At 53.2% G+C, this 23,730-nt stretch overlaps 1 protein-coding gene across 1 annotated transcript in view; it reads right to left on the reverse strand.

The window, feature by feature from the left end:
* The window catches only part of IPO13 (importin 13), a 41,574-nt gene that overhangs the window by 15,326 nt on the left and 2,518 nt on the right, over positions 1-23,730 (reverse strand). Inside the window, exons 2-13 of the mRNA XM_043491316.1 lie at positions 21,618-21,758; positions 18,073-18,214; positions 9,638-9,804; positions 8,961-9,081; positions 7,351-7,498; positions 6,755-6,936; positions 5,319-5,345; positions 4,433-4,567; positions 3,627-3,770; positions 2,994-3,074; positions 2,305-2,442; positions 1,726-1,822 (exon numbers count right to left, since the gene is read on the reverse strand). Of these exons, the coding sequence (XP_043347251.1) occupies positions 1,726-1,822; positions 2,305-2,442; positions 2,994-3,074; positions 3,627-3,770; positions 4,433-4,567; positions 5,319-5,345; positions 6,755-6,936; positions 7,351-7,498; positions 8,961-9,081; positions 9,638-9,804; positions 18,073-18,214; positions 21,618-21,758 (1,523 nt within the window). The remainder of the gene's footprint in view (positions 1-1,725; positions 1,823-2,304; positions 2,443-2,993; positions 3,075-3,626; positions 3,771-4,432; positions 4,568-5,318; positions 5,346-6,754; positions 6,937-7,350; positions 7,499-8,960; positions 9,082-9,637; positions 9,805-18,072; positions 18,215-21,617; positions 21,759-23,730) is intronic.

The following is a 23,730-nucleotide window of genomic DNA, read 5'->3' on the forward strand; positions in this document are numbered from 1 at the left end:
AAACAGGAGTGTGGGGGGGACAGGTGCGAGGGGGGAGGAGGGAGGGACATGAGCAGCTTGAAGCAAGTTAAAGAAACAAAACATACAAAAATCATGAAACTGGAGAACCCAAGAACAAAAAGAAACCGCAAAGGAAAGGGTCCGAAGCCCCTGGGGACTGCGGCCAAGCGCCCAGGAGGAGCTCTTCGTGTCTTGGAGAGGAGGAGGAGGAGGAGGAGCGAGGGGACTAGCTGGGCACCATCTCCACGAGGAGAATTAGAGTGTTTGCATTGGGGGACTGAACAGGCGTCTGCAAAACCATTCGGTCCTGAAAAATAACTGCAAATAAATGACAAACCTCAGCAAATGCTCAACAGGCTAGGAGGGGGCTCAGGCTCCCGAGCCACCGGAATCGCTGGCACAGCCACCCTCCCCGGCCCTGCTCCCCAGACGCTCGGCTGGTTTTGTGATCCACTTTGCGTGCAGGAAGCCGAGATCTGGCTCCCCACGTCCCTTCTGTGCTTGCGCTCTCAGCTTCAAGAACTCCACGGCACGGCCACCTGGCCTCTGATTCTACACAAGCTTCTCTTAACTAACACGGGTCAGGCATTCAATCCAGCTCCCTGTGCAGGCCCAGCCAGCACGCACACACAGAATCCACTTACTCGGCTCAGGGCTGATTGCCACAGAACAGGGTCCCCAGCTCCTGAAGGGGGTGAAGCCCCCATGGCCAGGGGGTGCTGAGCTGCACTCGGGCAGGAGGTCTCCCCTGGTGCTGGTTCGGCAACTTTGGACCATGCTCATTTCCCAGCCTTTTGAAACGAGTGAGGCTCTCTACCCACTACTCCTCAGAGCCAGGACCATTGCTGCCCTGGGCCAAGAGCTTCTACTGGAAATAGACACCCCCTCTCCCCCCAAGCTGCTCCCACTGACATCAGCAGAGTTCTGCACAGACTTCCAGGGGAGCAGGCCCAGCCGTTTCACAGAGACCCAGAACTACGTCATTAGTACAGGGCCCTCACCCCAGCAAGCCCCCGAGGGCTCGGGACACACAACGCCGGGGAAGGCCGTTGCCTTGCCCCAGTGCGGGGCTGGCTGCATGTCCCCAGACCTGTTTGGGGGCAGTGAACAGCACAGCTGACATGGTCCGAGAGGCCAGGGGGCCCGTGCACCCGGTTCCACCAGTGGGAGAGGCTGCTCCAGAGCTCCCAGCTCCACCACACCCCAGGGGAGCAGAACTCCTGAGAGCTCAGCTCCGGGCTGAGCAGGAGCTTTGAAGAGGGATGTCCCTGTCTGCTCCTGCACCTGCTGGGTGCCGGGGTGACTAGAACGCCACTGGCCTGTGAAAACCACCCCAATACCAGCTTTACATTAACCCTTTGATGCCAGCCAGCGCTCCACATCCCATGAGAGCAGCCCAGGCACAGCTAGAACTGCCAGCGGGGCCGCTCCCCACTGCAGGGCACCGCCAAACCTGGACTGAGAGGTATACCAGCCCCCTGGGACGTGCTTTCAGCCGCTTGCATGGGGCTGGGCTGTGAGCTGAACTCACAGTTCTGTACTGGGGGGAGGAGACGTCTGTCACTTCCACTGGGCCGGAGGGGAAGGGACCCGCCTCCCAGGAGCAGAGGGGGCCCCATGAGCTCCGCTAGGAGTGAAAATGGCCGTTCCTGGGAAGACACCCGAGAGCCCATGCACTAACAGGCTGATCAGGCCCCCAGCAGGAGGGAGAGTTTGTACACGTACCTTGCTGAAAGAGGGTGAGTGTGACGGAGGTGACGAGCAGGAAGAGGGCTTTGATGGGAGGGAAGTGGGCAGGTTCGTGAGCAAAGATGTGAACCAGCTGGAAAAGAGAGAGGAATGGAAGCTATGGGTGGCCTATGACCCACCCAGGGCTGCAGGGAGTCTAGATGGAGCTGCAAGCCCAGCTGCAGGCCTTGCTTTGTCCCCAGCACGTGCGCTGCAGGGGCATGCCAGCGGCAGGCGCTCTAGCCCAGCACACAAAGCAATGCCCTGCCTGCTTCCAGATTGGTCAGGCAGAGAGACCCCTGCCCTTCCCCACTTATAGGGAGCTGGAGGCCAAGGGAGCAGCTGTGGGGTCACCTCTACAACACAGACTGCTCTCCTAGGTCGGGGGATCAGCCCCAGCAGCAGGGCTGGATCATAAGGCCTGCATGGGATGCCCTCTCGCGCAGCAGGAGCAAGAGAGGCAACTGGTGAGAAGCGAACAGGTCAAGCCAGCAAAAATAGTAAGTGGGGTTCTGGCCCCAGATCTGAAATCCCAGTGCCTGGCACACGTTGTGGCCGGGCAGCACTGACACGTACCTGCCGAGTGAGGTCCAGCGCAGACGCTTGGGGGATGGTGCTGTACATCTGACCCAGCATCTCACACAGCTGGGGAACCATGGGGGCAAAGTCGTCAAGCAGGGTCTTCACGGACTTCTCAAAGATGGCGCAGACGGACTGCAGAGACAGGAGGGGCCTTGTGAGTCACACGTCAAAGCACACACCCAGCACCACACAGGGCAGAACTGGTACAGTGGGAGGGAAGGAGCCGGCATTACGGGCTCAGAGACTAGCCAGACCGAGAACCATGCTGCATTGTGCAGATTAACTTAACTGGCAATGCACCTCCCTCCCTCCACCCAGGATCCTAGTCACAGCTCATCCAGTGCCCCTCACTCCCGACCCGCAACCCCAGCTATCCCAGCCCTGGGCTCCCACACACAGCTCTGCCGATGCCCCTCACTCCCGACCCGCAACCCCTGCTATCCCAGCCCTGGCCCCCCTGCACAGCTCTGCCAGCAACTCCCGATCCGCAGCCCACTGCTATCCCTGTCCAGGGTTCCCCCAGCTCTGTCGGTGCCCCTCAATCTGCTGAACAGAAAGGCTCTGCCCACAGCAGGTGGCCAGTGGTGTCACCCAGTGCCCTGCCCATCCCTGCCGATCGGACTGCCCTCTCTGGGTGAGGCTGCACTGCGGCACATCAGTCTGACCCAGCAGGTGCCAGTTACCTCCACCACCTGAGCATCGTTCAGCCACTTGCTCAGAACCTTCTGGATGAGCTGGAAGACTTGCTGCAGAACCACCACCACCTGCCAGGGAAGAGAGGGGACAGCCCAGTCACTCGGCTATACCGCACCCAGCTGCCCTACCGGAGTCTCCTGTCACGGATAGGGCTCTGCCCACTTCTGGGATTCGTGTGGATAGTGGGTGTTAAACAAGGCCAAGACCCAAACCCTTGCGCATTCAGAGACTGCAACACCCTTCCCTCCTCCACACCAGACAGACGCCTCCCCCACCAGATGGGTAACCCACAATGCAGCCACCAGCCAGAGCAGCCAGCGAGGATCCTGCTAAAGCCCACTGCACTCAGCAAGGCAGGAGAGGCGAGGAAAGCAGCGCAGCTGGGTTCCCCAGCACCATCATCCAAAAGACATGACTTGTGTTAGCTGCCTCTCCATTGCCTGGCTGTACCAGCCTCACGCAGCCAGCCAGCGGGGTGGCTCTGGCTGGGCTGCAGGCCAGCTGCTCTGTGGGCTGGTGAAGGTGGCAGTGAGACAGCCCCAGCAGGGCTGCTCTTTGCTCAGAGCCTGTTACAAAGGGAGGGTGGGGAAGTGTTGGAGCCCAACATCTGCTGTACCTACCGGGTTGGGTCCCTGCGGCACTGGCAGCTTCTTGACCTCTGTGCTCTCGTGGTCGTCGTCATGGTGGCTGATGTCCAGTGTGGTGAAGAGGTTGGAGAGCAGGCCCAGGATGTGGATGATGGCCAGTTTGTTGGAGGGATTGGGCTGGCAGGGGAAGCAAAGCCATCAGCCCTAGGTTGCCCACACGTTGGATGGAGCCTCTCCCAGCCCAGAACCGCACTGGGATTCCCGCAGACAGCCCCACCCAAGTCACTCCCCACACCTGGTCAAGGGCCAATGCACCCCCCACCTTCACCCCGCCACACCCTTCCACCAGCACAACTCCCAGCTGAGGAGCCCCAGTGATTTCGAGGAGTCCCACCTGCTTCCCCTGGATGGAGCAAAGTCCCAGCTGTTGGCAGCAGCAGGAGGCAGGGAGAGAGCCATCATGGACGCTTGCTGTGAGCCAGGCCAGGTGGCAGAGCTAACATGCAGCCTGTCATGCCAGTCTGCCCCATGACACGACCCCGAGGGGCCAGGGAACTGCTGCCCATGAGATTTCGGAGTCTCTGGTGCACAGGATGGAGGCTTGCAGATCCACTGGGGCAGAGAGGGCAGCAAAGGCAACCTGCACCCCATGGCGAGGGCCCCGCGTCTCTGGGTCTGACCGGGGGCTATGCCGGGAGGAAAAGCACCTTTTGTTCAGCAGCTCCTCCCTCCAAAGGGAGCCTCAGCCAGCCGAGCTAGGAGTGGGGCTGGGCTGGGCAGGGCTAAGAGCAGTGGCAGAACTGGCCAGAGAGGAGGAACCCCAGGGGCTGGAGACTCACTGTTTCGTCAGCCAGCTTCTCCAGCTGCTGGATGTAGGGAGTGATGAGAGAATGCAGGTTCTTCAGGATCTCCTCCACTTGCAGCGCTGAGAGCAGGAAGCCCAGAGCCTGCATCAGCCACATGCACTGACTAGTCTGGGGAGAAGATTTGGGGGACAGGTCATGGCCCAGCCTGTCACCTTCAAGCCCCTGCCCTGAGCACACACTGTGGCCAGCACTTTGCTAAGAGCTCTGGGCCTGGGGAGAGGCCAGGGAACTCTGATGTGCTGCAGCACCCTGCCGGGACTGAGAGACCCAGCACCGACAAGAGTATACTAGGGGTACCTGCCCCGAGCTGGGTAGAGGGACAGCCATGTCCATGTCCATGTCCCAAAGAACAAGAATCATGCTCTGGCTGCCACCTGTCTCTGCTAACTCATCTCTAGGGTGACATCTGCCCTCTGCCTGCCTGCTTGAAAGGACCCTCTCCTGCTGAATGGGCTACGTGGAGAGATTCCTGTCTGGACAGAGGTAGAGACCTGCCATCCACTCTGGCCAGGGGCGGCTGGTGGGCAGCCCCCAGAGCGGCAGGGAGCCATCACAGATGCTAAGGTCAGGGGAACTGTGAGGCCCATTCCAGGCTGGCCCCTGTGTCGCACCGAGTCCCTTTCTGCAATGCCATTTGCTTCCAGGTGAAGCAAGGGAGGCAGCCTGGAGACAAGAGCTGTGCCACCGAGGCAACCATAAGGTCGCCCTTTGGACCATGCTTTCCCACGACTGCCTTGGGCTTTCCCCATCCAGGTCTCTGTCCCGCTCTGCCTTGCCAGGATGCTGAGCTGTGCCGTGGGAGCAGGGCCCCTGGGTGAGCCTGGTGGCATTACCGAAGAGGGGAAGGAGCATGCCTTACCTTGTGGATCTGCTTCATTAATACGTCCTGGGGGAAGGGGGGGGAAGAGAAAGAGAGAGTCTGAATCTCAGGGGTGCCCTCCCTCCTTGCCAGGGGAGGGCAAGTTACAACTGCTGACCAAATTCAACTCTGTGCCGCCTGGCAGATGGGTACGGCGCGTGGCTCTTCATGCACCCGAGTGCTGGTGGGGCCCCCTCACAACCAGCAGGAGGAGGAGGAGTTAAATCCATCCCTCTTTCCCCGGCAGAGCCTCCTGAGCCAGGACAGGGGCTCTCCGGCTGATTCCGTTCCCCTGTGCAGTGACGGGTGCTGGGGAGCCCCAGGGTTGGGTCAGAGCACTGCAGGATGGCAGGGCCCAGACCCCCACTTCACTTGGTGCCACCTGAACACCAACTTGTCGACCAGACCAGACCAGCTGCAGGCTCCGCAGGAGTGCACAGAACCTGCTGTGCATCTCACCAAAATCTCCCACCAGACCCAAAACAATTTACCCTGGCCCCGGCTGTTGGGCTGAACCGGGCCAAACTCTGGAGCCCCAGGGACTCGCACCTGCTGGCCCTATCAGTCCAAGTCCCAGAGGAAGGTCAGCAGCCGATCTGGGCACTCGGAGCTTTCCCGCTGCACCTGACCCTGTGCTGTGGCCCAGTTATGTGGCTGGACAACACAAGCCACCCCCCAGTCTCACAGCTCTCCCGAGGGGGGAAGTGCTGATGCTAGGTGTGCACCAGTCTGTGCTCCGAGTGCCGGCCCCGGGGCGCCAGAGCAGAGTGAGCCCTGGGCTCTAGGGGTGGGGCCTTCCTTGGTTTCTAACAGCCAGGACAGGGCTCCTGTGAGCTCCTGGCCTCTACCTGCCATTTTCTGCTCACAGGTAGGGCACAGCCCTGGAAGAGCTGGGCAGGGCATAAGGCTGGACGAGGAGCAAAGGAACTCACTCTTTGCTCCTAGATCTTTAGTGCACAGAGCGGCTGATCTCTGGCACTGAGCAGGCCCCAGGGAACACCCCACAGTGGCACTGCAGAAGGGAGCTCAGCAGCAGCTTAAGGAGGGCTGGGCTTCCCTGATAGGTGCCTCCTTCAGGGCCCAGGAAGCAGCCCTCTGGGTGGGCAGGGCCCCTCCTCGTGGCGTGGAGAACAGTCCCCACTGAATGCAGCACCGACAGGCCCAAGCTGAATTCAGTGCAGTCCAGCCCCCACGCTCGTGTCACTTGCTCAGTGGCCTGGCAAGTCGCTTCCCCAGTACTATGCTGCTGCCCACTTCTGCTCCATGGCCCAGCGCTGCCCTTGCACCCTGGGCCAGTGCAGGGGACCTGGACCTATGCTAGGCAGCTCCACCCCCTCCTGCCCCCAGATTCTGGCCTGGCCCAGGAGAACAAGGACGGGCTCCATCCCAGCGCGCTCCAGGCTCCCGCTCGCTGCCGGGCCACACCTACATCTTACCTGGGACACAGCAACGATGTTGGCGGCGTAGGGGGGCAGGTCGTACTTGCACTCCCGGCAGATCTTCTTCAGGGTGGAGACGCTGGAGATGGAGAGTTCTGGGTTGCCCAAGGCCTGGAGCACCAGGGGCAACACGTTGTTGATCATGACGGGGTGGTCAGCCAGCCACTCGGACAGGGCTCCTGCACACAGCGGATGGGAGGCAGGGTCAGATTGCAGGGTGGCGCCATCGTGCTGCAGGACACTCATCCCGCTCTGTGCCTCTCACTGCAACAAGCAGCTCAGCCTCTTTCCCCAGGAGAGCCCTGCCAGATCCCAGCCCTGCTCCCCAAAAAGGCAGGTGGGCGGGGCAGGGGTAGGGGAGACGCTCAGTGTCAAGGCAGCAGAAGGCCTGGCCCTGCAGCCAGTGGCTTGTGGCACTCAAGGCACAATGCTGCGAGCGGCTCCACCATGAAGTGCTGCCAATGGGGAGGAGGAAGCAGGGCCTAGCAGCTGGAGCCTGGAAGTAGGAGAAGAGGGAAGGGGTCAGCTCCTCTGCAGGGCGCCCCCCCTCCCCTAGCCCCCGGCAATGCAGCCCTCCCCTTCAGACATCTCACCGATGGTGAACATGACAGTGTCGGCCAGCTGCACGTTGCTGATACTGATCCGGGGGATGAGGCCAATCAGACCCGGCACCACGTCAGAGTAGTTCACGTCTATGGTCTCTGCGATGGACTGGAACCCATAGAGTAAGGCTTCCGTGTGCTACCAGGGCAGACACACACACCAAGTCAGAGCCCTGCCCCACTCCTAGGAGCACCCCACCCAGGTTCCAGCTGCTCAGGTTCCAGTCCTGGGAACACAGGGACAGGGCATCCCCACCTGTGCTGAGATCTGCAGCACCTTCCAGCTCCTTTGCACGCTGCTGGGGCTTGGTGAGTGAATTTCAGCCAGAGGGTTAAACAGTTACCCCCATGGGCAAAAGGACTCCTGGTTTCACTGTCTGCAAGTGAGGAGGGGGAGAACAGGGAGCCCAGGGCTGGGCTAGCAGGGGGCTGTGGGTCAGGAGTGAGGGACAAAGGCAGAGCTGTGGGGGAGCCTGGGGCTGTGGGTCTGGAGTGAAGGGCACTGGCAGAGCTGTGGGGGAGCCCAGGGCTGGGCTAGCAGGGGGCTGCGTGCAGGGAGGGAGAGGCACCAGCAGAGCTGTGGGGGGAGGGGGAACGCAGGGCTGAGCTAGAAGGGGGCTGCAGGGCTGCTAGGCTGTGAAAAGCAGAGTCCCCAGTGTTCTCCCTAGGAAGAATGCTGCCTTCTTGGCTTGTGGGGTCAGCTGGCTGTTTCTGCTAAAGGGGTTTTACCACTGAAGGTCCCATCTCTCCAGGGTTGACTATGTGCCCTAATGTAGTGAGAAGCTTAGTGTGTAGGTGGGCCATGGTGTTTTCCCTTGGCGCCCACCTACACACTAACCTTCTCACTGCATTAGGGCACATAGTCAACCCTGGAGAGATGGGACCTTCAGTGCCAACACCCCTTTAGCAGAAACAGCCAGCTGACCCCACAAGCCAAAAGCCCCACTACCTCCTTCCCAGCTGCTCAAGCCTCCAGGGCACTCTGTCCCCTGACAATATCCACATTGTGTCCATCAGGACAGAAACATGGTAACTGAGGGCACGTCTGGGCCCCTGGGTGCGTGATTCAGAGCCATTGCTCGCTCCACGTCGCTGTTGTATGCCCGAGCAGGGGCCTGGCCACTTGCCTGCAGTCCCTCCGGACGGACACTGACCACCAGACGGGAAGGTGGGACACAGTCTGGCAGCAGGGGCAGCCCGCCCAGGGAGGCTGCAGCCATCAGCTGCTGAGTGCTGGCAGTGGCTGGGCTGCAAATCAGCACTCCCGCCGGCTGACGGCGATGAAGGAGGTGCGACTGACGGAGCTCGCGGGCTGACCGGGCGGCCAAGGGGAGGAGATGCGTGTGGATGAGCGCACAGCAGCGCCCTGGCCCTCCCTCGGATTCCATGCTGCAGCCCTGACGCTGCCTAACTAGTTTATGGTGAGCCTACAGACGAGGCACCGGGCACCCTTCCGGATGTCCCCCAGCACACGCCTGGGGGCAACGGCTTCAGCTGTTCGGTCCCCACGCAGGCTGGTGTTTTTGTTCTCCCTTCCCGTGCCAAGCCCTGCCCAAAGAGGGGGACCCAGGCCCCAGGGGCCAGCGCGGCTCCTCGCTTACCTGCCACGAGGACGGCTGCTCTGTGCTGGTGAGGAGGCGGCCAAGCTTGTCATAGAGGCTGCTCAGCAGCTCCGCTCCCAGCATCTCGTACACATACATCAGGGTGTCGGAGATGTCCACCCTGGGGGAGGGAAGCCTCCATGGGAGTCACCAAGCGCTGCCCACCTTCCCCCGGCTCTTTGTTGGCAGCATCCCCCACCCAAAGAGCTCTGCCCTCTGGGTCCCTGGCAGGGGAGAAGGGGGGCAGTGCCTCCACCCACCTGAATCACACCGCTGAGCACTGCCCCTCCCGTCATAGACTGCTCTACCCTCTCCCAGCCGCTTTCGGAGGCGCTCTGAGCCGTCAGCACCCCAAAGTCAGCTCCAAACCCCAACCCGCCCCCGCAACCCCTTCCCCAAGACAGCCATTCGTGCCCCCAGAGAGGTTCACGCTGCACTCCTCGCCGAGGAAGCAAAGTGCCCACTGACCATCCACAGGGATCTCCGGGGGGCTCTGCATTTTCTGGAGAGGTCAGGCCACCCCGCCAGATAGGCGGTTATCCCATGCCACCTGCTGCCTGACATGCACACCGCCCCTAGGGGCACAGGACAGCCTGCTCTCCTCCTGTCACCCCCAGGGGAGACGATTCCAAGCAGGGAGGGGCATTGGCACCCTCCAGGGCACGGCCCCAGCCTACCTGTAGATCCGGAACTGCTCCTTCTCATCCGAGGACCAGAACCCGTACTCCTCATCAGAGGGAAACTGGGCTTTGTGCAGCAGCACGTCCACCAGCTGGAAGTAGACAGGCCGGTAAACCTGCTGGTACACGGCCTGCTTGTCGGGCTCGAAGGACAGGATATCGTCCTAGGAGGGTAGAAACAAACCACACCTCAGAGAGGAGGCGGTAGCCCACCTCTGGGTCCAACAGCACTGACATCCTGGGATCCCTTAACTGTCTCCCCAGGGTTAGGAGGGATCTGTTGGAGATTCACCAACACAGCCCCTCCAGGGGCTGGCAGGGCCTGGGCAGAACTTGCTGGAGCTCCAGCCTGGGATAGCTCTTGGGGCAGTATCCCTGGAGAAAATGCCAAGGGCTGTGGCAGCCCACAGCATGGTCTATGTCACGCCCCCTGGCATGCTCTTCATTGGGCTCCAGGCTCGGGATCCAGGGCACACACCCCCTGCATGCAAACTCTGCTTAGCCATTGCTCTCAGGGAAGGCTCACAAGACCCAGCAGACTCTGCCCCAGGTAGGGGACAACTTCCTCCTCCCCACAGCACCCTCAGATCCAAGCCCCAAAAATTCCCCGCTCTGTGAGCGGCAGCAGGGGGCTGACGAGGACTCGGAGTAAAAGTCAAGGGTTCCATGCTCTCCCTCGGGGCTGCCTGGAGACCAGCCACTTGGCTGAGCCCTGGCTGTCGTCAGAGCAGCCAGCACTGAGCTGACAACCCCCCTTCCCCGTCCACAATCAGCACCACCTTGGCAGCTGCAGAGCAGAAAGCAAAGGAAGGAGCACAGAGGTTGAACTAGGGGCTAAAAATAGACCACTACCTTGGTGGTGACCTTCTGCTGCCTCTTTCCAGCAGCTTGTCACCATGAAAGGTTTTCCTCCCCCCCCCCCCCGCTGCTGGTGATGGCTCATCTTAAGTGATCACTCTCCTTACAGTGTGTATGGTAACACCCATTGTTTCATGTTCTCTGTGTGTGTGTATCAATCTCCCCTCTGTATTTTCCACCAAATGCATCGGATGAAGTGAGCTGTAGCTCACGAAAGCTTATGCTCAAATAAATTTGTTAGTCTCTAAGGTGCCACAAGTCCTCCTTTTCTTTTTGCGAATACAGACTAACACGGCTGTTACTCAAACTCCCAGCAAGGGAAGACAGAGCCTCAGGCTCTCCCCACCCCCACTCCACAGCAAGATGTGGGCTGTGATCTCCTGTGATGCCTGATAAGAGGGGCTGGCACCTGGTGAATACTGCCATGGAGCTGCAGGCTGGGGCGCTCGCCCCGCAGTCAGCACAGACCTAGTGCCTGAGCACAGTGCTAAGGGGTGGTAGGCAGCTGTCTCCTGGAGAGATGCAGAGATTGCCTGCAAAGGGTCATATTCCCACAGCAGGCAGACACCAGGGCACATCCCAGACCAGGGTTAATCCTGCGCTACTGAGGGACCCACCATCTCTCCTCACTGCCACACAAGGGAAGCGCAGCTTACACTGCAGAGTGGCTAGGGCACGTCAACCAGCAGGGACACAGCCCATGGCCCTGTGCGTTTGTGCCCTGCCTCCACAAAACAGCCACAGAGAGATCAGGCCAAGGAGCTCAGCCATCATCCGGAGCTCCAGGTCACAGGGGTCTCCTAAGCTGTGAGGGCTAGCCTCAAGCAGTCTGTTCAGGACAGCAGTGGGGAGCTCCTGCCCCATATCTGGCTACTGGCAGCAGGATGCATGGCACGCACTGCTCGGGAAGTTAGGAGCTGTGCTCCCTGCTTCAACATAGAGGTACTGGCCAACATGGCAGCACAAGGGGCTGGGAGTAGCAGGAGATCAGCAGCCCAGCCTCAGATCTCGCTGTCCCGTGAAGGTTCTTCACCAGCCCTATCACCGGGGTGCTGAGCGCCGAAGCCTGGCGGGCTCAGCCTAGCCATGATACACTAAGGATGAAAACAATGCCACTGGCCAAGGAACCACCAGTGAAACCACTCTTTCCTTCTCCAGGGCTCCCTAGACTGCTGCCCCAGTCATCGGCGCACCCCACAACTGGTCCTGGGAGGATTCGGAGGAACATAAGAACAGCCATACTCGGTCAGACCAAAGGTCCATCTAGCCCAGTCTCCCGTCTTCTGACAATGGACAGTGCCAGGTGCCCCAGAGGGAATGAACAGAACAGGGAATCATCCAGTGATCCATCCCCTGTCGCCCATTCCCAGCTCCTGGCAAACAGAGCCTAGGGACACCAACCCTGCCCATTCTGGCTAATAGCCATTGATGGACTGATCCTCCATGAACTTATCTAGTACTTTTTTTGAACCCTGTTATAGTCTTGGCCTTCACAACATCTTCTGGCACAGGTGCGTGGGTGAAAAAAATTTCCTTTTGTTTGTTTTAAACGTGCTGCCTATTAATTTCATTTGATGACCCCTCAATCTTGTGTTGTGAGAAGGAGTAAATAACACTTCCTTATTTACTTTCTCCACCCCAGTCATGATTTTATAGATCTCTATCATATCCCCCCTTAGTCGCCTATTTTCCAAGCTGAAAAGTCACAGTTTTATTAATCTCTCCTCATACGGCAGCTGTTCCAGACCCCTTTTCATATTTGTTGCTCTTTTCTGAACCTTTTCCAAGTCCAATATATCTTTTCTGAGATGGGGCGACCACATCTGGACGCAGTATTCAAGATGAGGGTGTACCATGGATTTATACAGAGGCAATATGTTATTTTCTGTCTTACTATCTATCCCTTTCTTAATGAGTCCCAACATTGTTCACTTTTTTGACGGCCGCTGCACACTGAGTGGATGTTTTCAGAGAACTACCCACAATGACTCCAAGATCTTTCTTGAGTGGTAACAGCTAATTTAGACCCCATCATTTTATATGTGTAGTTGGGATTATGTTTTCTAATTTGCATTACTTTGCATTTATCAACATTGAATTTCATCTGTCATTTTGTTGCCCCGTCACCCAGTTTTGTGAGATCCTTTTGTTGCTCTTCACAGTCTGCTTGGGACTTGACTATCTTGAGTAGTTTTGTATCATCTGCAAATTTTGCCACCTCGCTGTTTACCCCTTTTTCCAGGTCATGTATGAATATGTTGAATAGGACTGGGCCCAGTACGGACCCCTGGGGGACATCACTATTTACCTCTCTCCGTTCTGAAAACTGACCATTTATTCCTACCCTTTCTTTCCTATCTTTTAACCAGTTACTGATCCATGAAAGGACCTTCCCTCTTATCCCATGACAGCTTACTTTGCTTAAGAGCCTTTGGTGAGGGACCTTGTCAAAAGCTTTCTGAAAATCTAAATCACTCTATCCACTGGATCCCCCTTGCCCACATGCTTGTTGACCCCCTCAAAGAATTCTAGTAGATTGGAGAGGCATGATTTCTCTTTACAAAAACCATGTTGACTCTTCCCCAACAAATTATGTTTACCTATGTGTCCGACAATTTTGTTCTTTACTACAGTTTCAATCAGTTTGCCTGGTACTGAAGTCAGGCTTACCGGCCTGTAATTGTCAAGATCACCTCTGGAGCCCTTTTTAAAATAGATTCATAGATTCATAGATACTAAGGTCAGAAGGGACCACTCTGATCATCTAGTCCGACCTCCTGCACAGCGCAGGCCACAGAATGTCACCCACCACTCCTATGAAAAACCTCACCCATGTCTGAGCTATTGAAGTCCTCAAATCATGGTTCAAAACTTCAAGGAGCAGAGAAGCCTCCCTCCAGTCACCATGCCCCATGCTACAGAGGAAGGCAAAAAAACCTCCAGGGCCTCTCCAATCTGCCCTGGAGGAAAACTCCCTCCCGACCCCAAACATGGCAATCAGCCAAACCCTGAGCACATGGGCAAGATTCACCAGCCAGATACCCAGGAAAGAATTTTCTATAGTAAATCAGATCCCATCCATCTAATATCCCATCTCAGGGGATTTGGCCTATTTACCCTGAATATTTAAAGATCAATTACTTACCAAAATCCCATTATCCCATCATACCATCTCCTCCATAAACTTATCGAGTAGAATCTTAAAACCAGATAGATCTTTTGCCCCCACTGCTTCCCTTGGAAGGTTATTCCAAAACTTCACTCCTCTGATGGTTAAAAACCTTCGTCTGATTTCAAGTCTAAACTTCCTGGTGGCCAGTTTATACCCATTTGTTCTTGTGTCCACATTGGTGCTGAGCTTAAATAATTCCTCTCCCTCTCCTATATTTATCCCTCTGATATATTTATAGAGAGCAATCATATCTCCCCTCAACCTTCTTTTAGTTAGGCTAAACAAGCCAAGCTCCTTAAGTCTCCTTTCATAAGACAAGTTTTCTATTCCTCGGATCATCCTAGTAGCCCTTCTCTGTACCTGCTCCAGTTTGAATTCATTCTTTTTAAACATGGGAGACCAGAACTGCACACAGTATTCTAGGTGAGGTCTCACCAGTGCCTTGTATAACGGTACTAAAACCTCCTTATCCCTACTGGAAATGCCTCTCCTGATGCATCCCAAAACCGCATTAGCTTTTTTCACAGCCATATCACATTGGCAGCTCATAGTCATCCTATGATCAACCAATACTCCAAGGTCCTTCTCCTCTTCCGTTACTTCTAATTGATGCGTCCCCAACTTATAACTAAAATTCTTGTTATTAATCCCTAAATGCATAACCTTACACTTCTCACTATTAAATTTCATCCTATTACTATTACTCCAGTTTACAAGGTCATCCAGATCCTCCTGTATAATATCCCGATCCTTCTCCGAATTGGCAATACCTCCCAGCTTTGTATCATCTGCAAACTTTATTAGCACACTCCCACTTTTTGTGCCAAGGTCAGTAACAAAAAGATTAAATAAGATTGGTCCCAAAACCGATCCCTGAGGAACTCCACTGGTAACCTCCCTCCAACCTGACAGTTCGCCTTTCAGTAGGACCCGTTGCAGTCTCCCCTTTAACCAATTCCTTATCCACCTTCTGATGTTCATATTGATCCCCATCTTCTCCAATTTAACTAATAATTCCCCATGTGGCACGGTATCAAATGCCTTACTGAAATCTAGGTAAATTAGATCCACTGCATTTCCTTTATCTAAAAAATCTGTTACTTTTTCAAAAAAGGAGATTAGGTTGGTTTGGCACGACCTACCTTTTGTAAAACCATGTTGTATTTTGTCCCATTTACCATTGACTTCAATGTCCTTAACTAATTTCTCCTTCAAAATTTTTTCCAGGACCTTGCATACTATAGATGTCAAACTAACTGGCCTGTAGTTACCTGGATCACTTTTTTTTCCTTTCTTAAAAATAGGAACTATATTAGCAATTCTCCAATCATTCGGTACTATTCCTGAGTTTACAGATTCATTAAAAATTCTTACTAATGGGCTTGCAATTTCAGGTGCCAATTCCTTTAATATTCTTGGAATATTAAATTTGGTGTCACATTGGCTATCCTCCAGTCACTTAGAATAGAAGCTGATTTAAATGATAGGTTACAGACTACAGTTAGTAGTCCTGCAGTTTCACATCTGAGTTCTTTCAGAACTCTTGGGTGATACCATCTGGCCCTGGTGACTTATTACTGATCAATTTGTTCCAAAACCTCCTCTAATGACAACTCAATCTGCGACAGTTCCTCAGATTTGTCACCTAAAAAGAATGGCTCAGGGTTGGGACTCTCCCTCACATCCTCAGCTGTGAAGACCGATGCAAATAATTCATTTTGTTTCTCCGCAATGGCTTTATCGTCCTTGTGTGCTCCATTAGCACCTCGATTGTCCACTGGTTGTTTAGCAGGCTTCCTGCTTCAGATGTACTTAAAAAAAAACATGTTGCTATTACTTTTCGAGTATTTGGCTAACTGTTCTTCAAATTCTTTTTTGGCCTTCCTAAATATTTGTTTACATTTCATTTGCCATTATTTATGCTCTTTTCTATTTTCCTCACTAGGATTTAACTTGCATTTTTTAAAGGATGCCTTTTTGCCTCTCACTGGTTCTCTTACTTTGTTTAGCCACAGTGGCATTTTTTTGGTTCTCTTACTATGTTTTTTAATTTGGGGTATACATCTAAGTTGAGCCTCTATTATGGTGTCTTTAAAAAGTTTCCATACAGCTTGCAGGCTCTCTACCACTTAGTTTCTCTTTAACCTCCTCATTTTTGTGTAGTTCCCCTTTCTGAAATTAAATGCTACAGTGTTGGGCCACTGTGGCGTTTTCCCCGCCACAGGGATGTTAAATTTAATTATATTACGGTCACTATTACAAAGCGGTCCAGCTATATTCACCTCTTGGACCTGATCTTGTGCTCCATTTCGGATTAAATCAAGAATTGCCTCTCCTCTTGTGGGTTCCAGGACCAGCTGCTCCAAGAAGCAGTCATTTAAGGTGTCAAGAAACTTCCATCTCTGCATCCCATCCTGAGGTGACATGCACCCAGTCAATATGGGGATAGTTGAAATCCCCCATTATTAGTGAGTTTTTAATTTTAATAGCCTCTTTAATCTCCCTGAGCATTTCACAGTCACTATCACCATCCTGGTCAGGTGGTCGGTAATATATCCCTACTGCTATGTTCTTATTATTCAAGCATGGAATTACTCTCCATAGAGATTCTGTGGTACAGTTTGGTTCATTTAAGATTTTTACTTCATTTGATTCTACACTTTCTTTCACATATAGTGCCACTCCCCCACCAGCATGACCTCTTCCGTCCTTCCGAAAGATTTTGTACCTTAGTATTACTGTGTCCCATTGATTATCCTCATTCCACCAAGTTTCTGTGATGCCTCTTATATAAAGATCCTCATTGAATATGAGGCATTCTAGCTCACCCATCATATTATTTAGACTCCTAGCATTGGTATAAAGCATTTTAAAAATGTGTCACTTTTCAGCTGTCTGCCATTACATGATTTAATTGAATGGTATTTTTTTTTTCATTTGACTGTTTCTCATCCGAGCACAGATGCTGGGGCGGAGGAAGGGAAGCTCACACACAGGGTGGGACAGTCAGCAAAGCCTGCAAGGGCGTGGAGGCCTCTAAGGCCTGGAGCCTCTGCATTGAGCTGATGTGTCATCACAAGGAAAAGGGGGATTTCAAAAGCCCAGGAGGAGGGAGACCTGGTAACAAACTCCAGCCCTGACCCCAACAGCCCAGGAGCAAGGCCATCAGATTCTAACAGGCTGGCTCCAGGAAACAGGCGGTGCTCCTGGAGGCCAAGCCAGAAGCCTCTTCAGCGTAGGAGAAGACAAGACTGCAGGCCCAACAACAGATAATGTGTCACCCCAGCTCCCTCTGTAGCTGGCAGCCAGAGACGCAGCCAGGGGCTGGACAATCAGGCCTGCTGCTGGGCAATTGGGGGTGTGAAGTTTTAATTAGCCATGCTAATGAGGCCCTGGAAGTGCTTGGGCTCTTGTTCTAGCTCAGACCCCAAGGGAATGTGGGGGTGGGGAAACTGAGCCACAGGGCCAACGCTCCTAATCTAACTCTCCTGCAATGGCTTTGAACTGCTGGGGCCAAACTTTGGCCATGCAGAGCTGCAGGGAGGCAGACACTTAGAGGACAGGCCTGCCCAGAGCCCCCGGCTGGCACACACCAAGCCCCTCTCCGCAAGTTCTGGCGGCCATGGCTGGAGTTCTATGAAGGACAAGCAGACCCATGCCCCCCTCCCCTGCACTAGAAGGTGTGTCTGGGTTTGGGCTGGCATGAGGGAGGGAGCTAGGGAAAGGGAACAGCAGCAGCCTCTCCTCTACCTTAGCTGACCAGTGACGTGCCCTAGTGAGTTCCCAGCAGGTCCCCCCCAACCTCTCCCGGCTGGAGCCGGGCTCTGTTCCCAGCTCTGCTCAGCCACACCCCAACTGGGGCAGTACTGCAGGGAAAAAGGCCCGTTTCAGACATTCACATGGAGGGTAAAGGCCTGGGTGCAGCGCTCGAGCCATAAACAAGGAGGCAGCCCAATATCCATCTGTGTGCAATCCATCACCAAGCCAGTGCATCATTGAGTTCCCCTGACATGCCTGGGACCATGTGGTGGGGGAACGCCCAGTGTTCTAGCTCACACAGCAGCGACCCCGGGCCAGAGAGCAGTGTCGTGTGTTCCTGCATGCACGCCCCCCACCCCCAGCTCTGCCACCGAGCCACACTTAATTGCAAGAGGAGGCTGAGCTCTGACTTGGCCATGAGCTGCTCCAGGCTACATTGCCCAGTGCAATGAGAGATGACTAAGGGGGTAGGGCAGGACTCCCAGCTCTCGCCTCCCCCTTCCAAACAGATGCAGGGCTGCAGTGTGGGCTCTGAGGTGCTAATAGAGCAGGGAACATGGCAGTGACCTGGGCAGTGCCTGGACCCCCAGCCAGGTGCCCACTTCCCCACAACTCTGCCACTGCACAAGGGACAGTCACTCACCTGCAGCGTGTACCAGAAGGTGAGCGTCAGGGAGCTGGTGGTTTCGTTGACAGGGTAGTGCCCAGGGATACCAGTGCAGAACATGATCATGTTGACCAGCGCCAGGAAGCTCTGCCAATGCTGCACCTGGTCCAGCAGAGCTCTGGGGGGACAGCAGAGGGCACCCGGACTGCTGTGATAACTGGGCCCACAGAAGAAGCGAGTGGAAGCTACAGACTTTCAATAGCCCACCACTACAAATGCTGCTGGGGAAAGGTACCAACAGCAAGGCAGCCGGAACTACTCCAAACAAAAAGGCCCCCTAATGGAACTCAAGGACTGCGTTAACACCCCAGCTGGTACACAAGAACAGCGTGAGACCAGAAATCAAAGGCCAAAATGGGTGTATCAGAAATTAGGCCTAACTGGTGAACAAAATAACGAGGGGACGGGTTATTCCACACACCACTCCCCTCAGGTGCTTGCAGAGAAAAGAGTCGGGGGGAAAATCATCATCAGCAGAATAAGCTGTCTACTGACAATTGCTGAAGTAAGCTTTATCGTGGCTGTCACTTCCACCATCTCCAGGGATCCCAGTATCTACCCTAACATTAAGCAGGGGGAATGGACAAGTCCCGGCCAGGCCAGGCCGGGCCAGGCCGGGCCAGGCCGAGGCACCCAGATAACATTGCCACCTCTGTCTCTAATGGTTCTGGCTAATCTCCCAACCACTACCTGAGATGGAGACTATCATACCTCCCATGTATCCTCTCTCTTCTCTCTCCTATAGCTCTCCTTCCGGCTCAGCAGAGTTTGGCTGAGGCAGCCAATACTGTCTATTCTGCAATGCTGCTGAAAGCTTGTGACCAGAGAAGCAACTAAACTCAATGTCCTAAATAGCCCAATGCCGGTACCAGTTTGCCAAGCCTTGGAGTGGCTGATACACCTGTGGGCTGGGTCTGTGTTTCTCCAGCAGTGAGGCTGTCAGAGTGTCAATATCTCTGCAATATCTCAGAGAAGCTGCAGCCCCTCTCCCTGCTGCTCTTTTCTCTCCCACTTTTGTGTGTGTTCATCTGGTTTCATCTTCTAGGAAACAGGATCAAACTTCAACAGCAGCAGCAGCTACAGGCCAGCTCCACTAACCCCAAAAGGCCAGTTACTCCCGTTTCTGACACCATCTACTAGGATGTCGAGTGAGGGGGCGGGGGCTTTCTAAAACAAGGGATGTTGTTACAACGAAAACCTGACTAAATACTTCACATTTCAAAGGCTTCACCTGGTTTTCCTCCTTTTCCTGTATCTTTAATGAAAGGCCGAAGGGTTGTTCCTGGTGTCTGCCTTGGGACAGAGCAGTCCGAGGTCTCTGGATAGCAAACCCTGACCCCTTGTTTAACACAGTTTAATGTTGGACAGTTTCAGGGTCATGTTAACACTAGGGCTGTCGATCAATCACAGTTAATTCATACAATTAACTGATTAAAAAATTAATTGTGATTAATTATTGTTAAACAATAGACTACCAATTGAAATTTATTAAATATTTTTGGATATTTTTCTAGATTTTCAAATATATTGATTTCAATTACAACACAGAATACAAAGTGTACAGTGCTCACTTTATATTACTACTTTTTTATTACAAATATTTGCACTGTAAAAATGATAAAAGAAATAGTATTTTTCAATTTACCTCAAACTAGTGCAATCGCTTTATCATAGAAGTGCAACTTACAAATGTAGGGTTTTTTTGTTACATAGCTGCACTCAAAAACAAAACAATGTAAAACTTTAGAGCCTACAAGTCCACTCAGTCCTACTTCTTGTTCAGCCAATTGCAAAGACAAACAAGTTTGTTTAAATTTACAGGAGATAATGCTGCCTGCTGCTTATTTACAATGTCACCTGAAAGTCAGAACAGGCGTTCGCATGGCACTTTTGTAGCCGGCATTGCAAGGTATTTACATGCCAGATATGCTAAACATTCATATGCCCCTTCATGCTTCGGCCACCATTCCAGAGGACATGCTTCTATGCTGATGATGCTTGTTAAAAAAATAATGCATTAATTAAAATTGTGACTGAACTCCTTGGGGGAGAATTGTACGTCTCCTATTCTGTTTCACCCGCATTCTGTCATATATTTCAAGTTATTGCACTCTCAGATGACCCAGCACGTTGTTCGTTTTAAGAACGCTTTCACTGCAGATTTGACAAAATGCAAAGAAGGTATCAATGTGAGATTTCTAAAGATAGCTACAGCACATAACCCAGGGTTTAAGAATCTGAAGTGCCTTCCAAAATCTGAGAGGGACGAGGTGTGGAGCCTGCTTTCAGAAGTCTTAAAAGAGCAACACTCTGATGCGGAAACTACAGACCCCAAACTTCCAAAAAAGAAAATCAACCTTCTGCTGCTAGTATCTGACTCAGATGATGAAAACGAACATGCGTCGGTCCGCTCTGCTTTGGATCGTGATCAAGCAGAACCCGTCATCAGCATGGACACGTCCCCTGGAATGGTGGTTGAAGCACGAAGGGACATATGAATCTTTAGCACATCTGGCACGTAAATATCTTGCAATGCCAGCTACAACAGTGCATGCGAACACCTGTTCAGCATTATCTCCTGCAAATTGAAACCAAACTTGTTTGTCTGAGGATTGGCTGAAGTAGGACTGAATGGACTTGCAGGTTCTAAAGTTTTACATTATTTTATTTTTGAATGCAGTTTTTTTTGTACCTAATTCTACATTTGTAAGTTCAACTTTCATTATAAAAAGGATGCACTGCAGTACTTGTACTAGGTGAACTGAAATATACTATTTCTTTTCTTTTGTTTTTTACAGTGCAAATATTTGTAATAAAAAATATAAAGTGAGCACTGTACACTTTATTCTGTCCTGTAATTTAAATCAATATATTTGAAATGTAGAAAACATCCAAAATATTTAAATAAATTGTACTCTATTATTGTTTTATTGCATGATTAATTTTTTTAATTGCTTGACAGTTAACATCTTTGGCTTTTTGGGCCCATATATTCCATCTAAATGAATATAACACGCCCCTACGGTAATAAGGGCCCAGGGCAAGGCCAAGCCCCACCGAGAGCACGGATATGCCACCGTGGCTGGGCGCAATCTCTGAAGTGAGGCTGTGCTGGTGTAGCTGGCTAGTCTGGACTCAGTCCCTTTTAAAATTCCCTTCTAGTGAAGAAGCTGGGGTAAGGTGCAGGCCCCGGTATGCTCACAGGCCTGCTAACCAATGCAGCAGGCTGCCCCAGGAGGGGATGGGGAGGATGACAGGTCCTGTGGAAGGAGCAGCAGGGGATGGCCCGTTCAGCTCAGCATTTGAAGGCAACATTCCCCCTTCCCCCTCCCCCCAGGAAATCTGACACAGCACCATGCAGATTTGCCCAGCCACAGTGATAAGGAGGGGTGCAGTAGAGAACAAGTACCCACTCCCTCATCCCCAGGGGACATCATGGCATCAGCCCAAGCAAACATTCCCCCTCTACAAGAGCATGGGCACTTCCAGGGCAGCGCCAAGCCCTTGGATCCCCAACTCACCGGGAATGGTTCTCTCCCAGGGCCACAGCAATACGGCAGATCCCATGCGACGTCTCCATGTCCCCACCCTGGACAGCCTGGCGCAGCTGCTCCTGGAGGCCCAGCACAGGGGGGATGAGCTTCAACAGGGTGTTCACGTACCTGCCAGCAGAGGAGAACCCGCATCAGGTACAAGGAGACATTCACCCACCCCACAGGCCCTGTCCCCTGCCAGGAGATGGTCTCGCCTTCCCTCCCTCCCACCCACCACACGGCGAAGTCTTTGGTTAAAAGTAACTGGTTAAAAGATAGGAAACAAAGAATAGGAATAAATGGTCAGTTTTCAGAACGGAGAGAGGTAAATAGTGGTGTCCCCCAGGGGTCCGTACTGGGCCCAGTCCTATTCAACATATTCATACATGACCTGGAAAAAGGGGTAAACAGCGAGGTGGCAAAATTTGCAGATGATACAAAACTACTCAAGATAGTCAAGTCCTAGGCAGACTGTGAAGAGCAACAAAAGGATCTCACAAAACTGGGTGACGGGGCAACAAAATGGCAGATAAAATTCAATGTTGATAAAAGCAAAGTAATGCAAATTGGAAAACATAATCCCAACTACACATATAAAATGATGGGGTCTAAATTAGCTGTTACCACTCAAGAAAGATCTTGGAGTCATTGTGGGTAGTTCTCTGAAAACATCCACTCAGTGTGCAGCGGCAGGCAAAAAAAGTGAACAATGTTGGGAATCATTAAGAAAGGGATCGATAAGAGAGAGAAAATATATTGTCTCTATGTAAATCCATAGTACGCCCACATCTTGAATATTGCATGCGGATGTGGTCGCCCCATCTCAGAAAAGGTATATTGGACTTGGAAAAGGTTCAGAAAAGAGCAACAAAAATGATATAGGGTATGGAATGGCTGCCGTAGGAGGAGAGAATAATAAAGACTGGGCCTTTTCAGCTTGGAAAAGAGACGACTAAGGGGGATATGATAGCGATCTATAAAATCATGACTGGGGTGGAGAAAGTAAATAAGGAAGTGTTATTTACTCCTTCTTATAACACAAGAACTAGGAGCCGCCAAATGAAATTAATGGGCAGCAGGTTTAAAACAAACAGAAGGAAATATTTTTTCACACAACGCACTGTCAACCTGTGGAACTCCTTGCCAGAGGATGATGTGAAGGCCAAGACCATAACAGGGTTCAAAAAAGAACTAGATAAAATTCATGGAGGATAGGTCCATCAATGGCTATTAGCCAGGATGGGCAGGGATGATGTCCCTAGCTTCTGTTTACCAGAAGCTGAGAATGGGCGACAGGGATGGATCACTTGATGATTCCCTGTCCTGTTCATTCCCTCTGGGGCACCTGGCATTGGCCACTGTCGGAAGACAGGATACTGGGCTAGATGGACCTTTGGTCTGACCCTGTATAGCCGTTCTTATGTTCTCCTTCTTGGCTCAGACAAGCCAGTGGTTGGCTACTCATCTCCAGAGGGATGCTCTCCTCCCATCAGCGGGAGATGGGCTTGAGGTGGAAGGCCACGCGGGAGCCAAGGCCTTCCTGGACCATTCCCACAGCTGAGCCCATGGAGCAGGAGAGAGGGGCCCAGAACCAGCATCAATACAGAACAGGCCTGAGGGGGTAGTCCCTGGCCCTCCGTCACCTCTAGGCTCCCCAACAACTCTCCAGCAGCACGTGCTGCCCTGGGCAGGAGCCATGGGAGTTCTGGCCCCAGAAGAAGCTGGGGCGGGGGGTGGGTTTAGTCATCCTCCCCTCCAGACTCTGTGTGCATGAAGGAGTCATGGATCACTCTGCCATGCCCCTCACCTCCCCAGGCAGGGTGGGCTGGCAGCAGCTCTGGGGAGAGCCCCAGCCACCATACACTGACCCTGTGAGGAGGCTCAGGCAGCTCACACGCAGGGCCTGCCTTGCGGCAGCATCACACCTAATCCATCGAGTACATCAAGGAGACACTTGCCCCTCAGTCACTGACTCCCCAGTCCTGCTCAGCAGGGAGCTCCGGGGAGTGGGGGAGGGGGGTAACTTTCTGGGCCAACTGTAATGGAAAGCCACTTGATAATCCCAGTGAGCAGAACACCCAAGCCTAGAGACAGTGCCCTG

Source organism: Dermochelys coriacea, chromosome 8 (genome assembly GCF_009764565.3).
Source record: "Dermochelys coriacea isolate rDerCor1 chromosome 8, rDerCor1.pri.v4, whole genome shotgun sequence".
In the NCBI taxonomy this organism is placed as follows: domain Eukaryota; kingdom Metazoa; phylum Chordata; order Testudines; family Dermochelyidae; genus Dermochelys; species Dermochelys coriacea.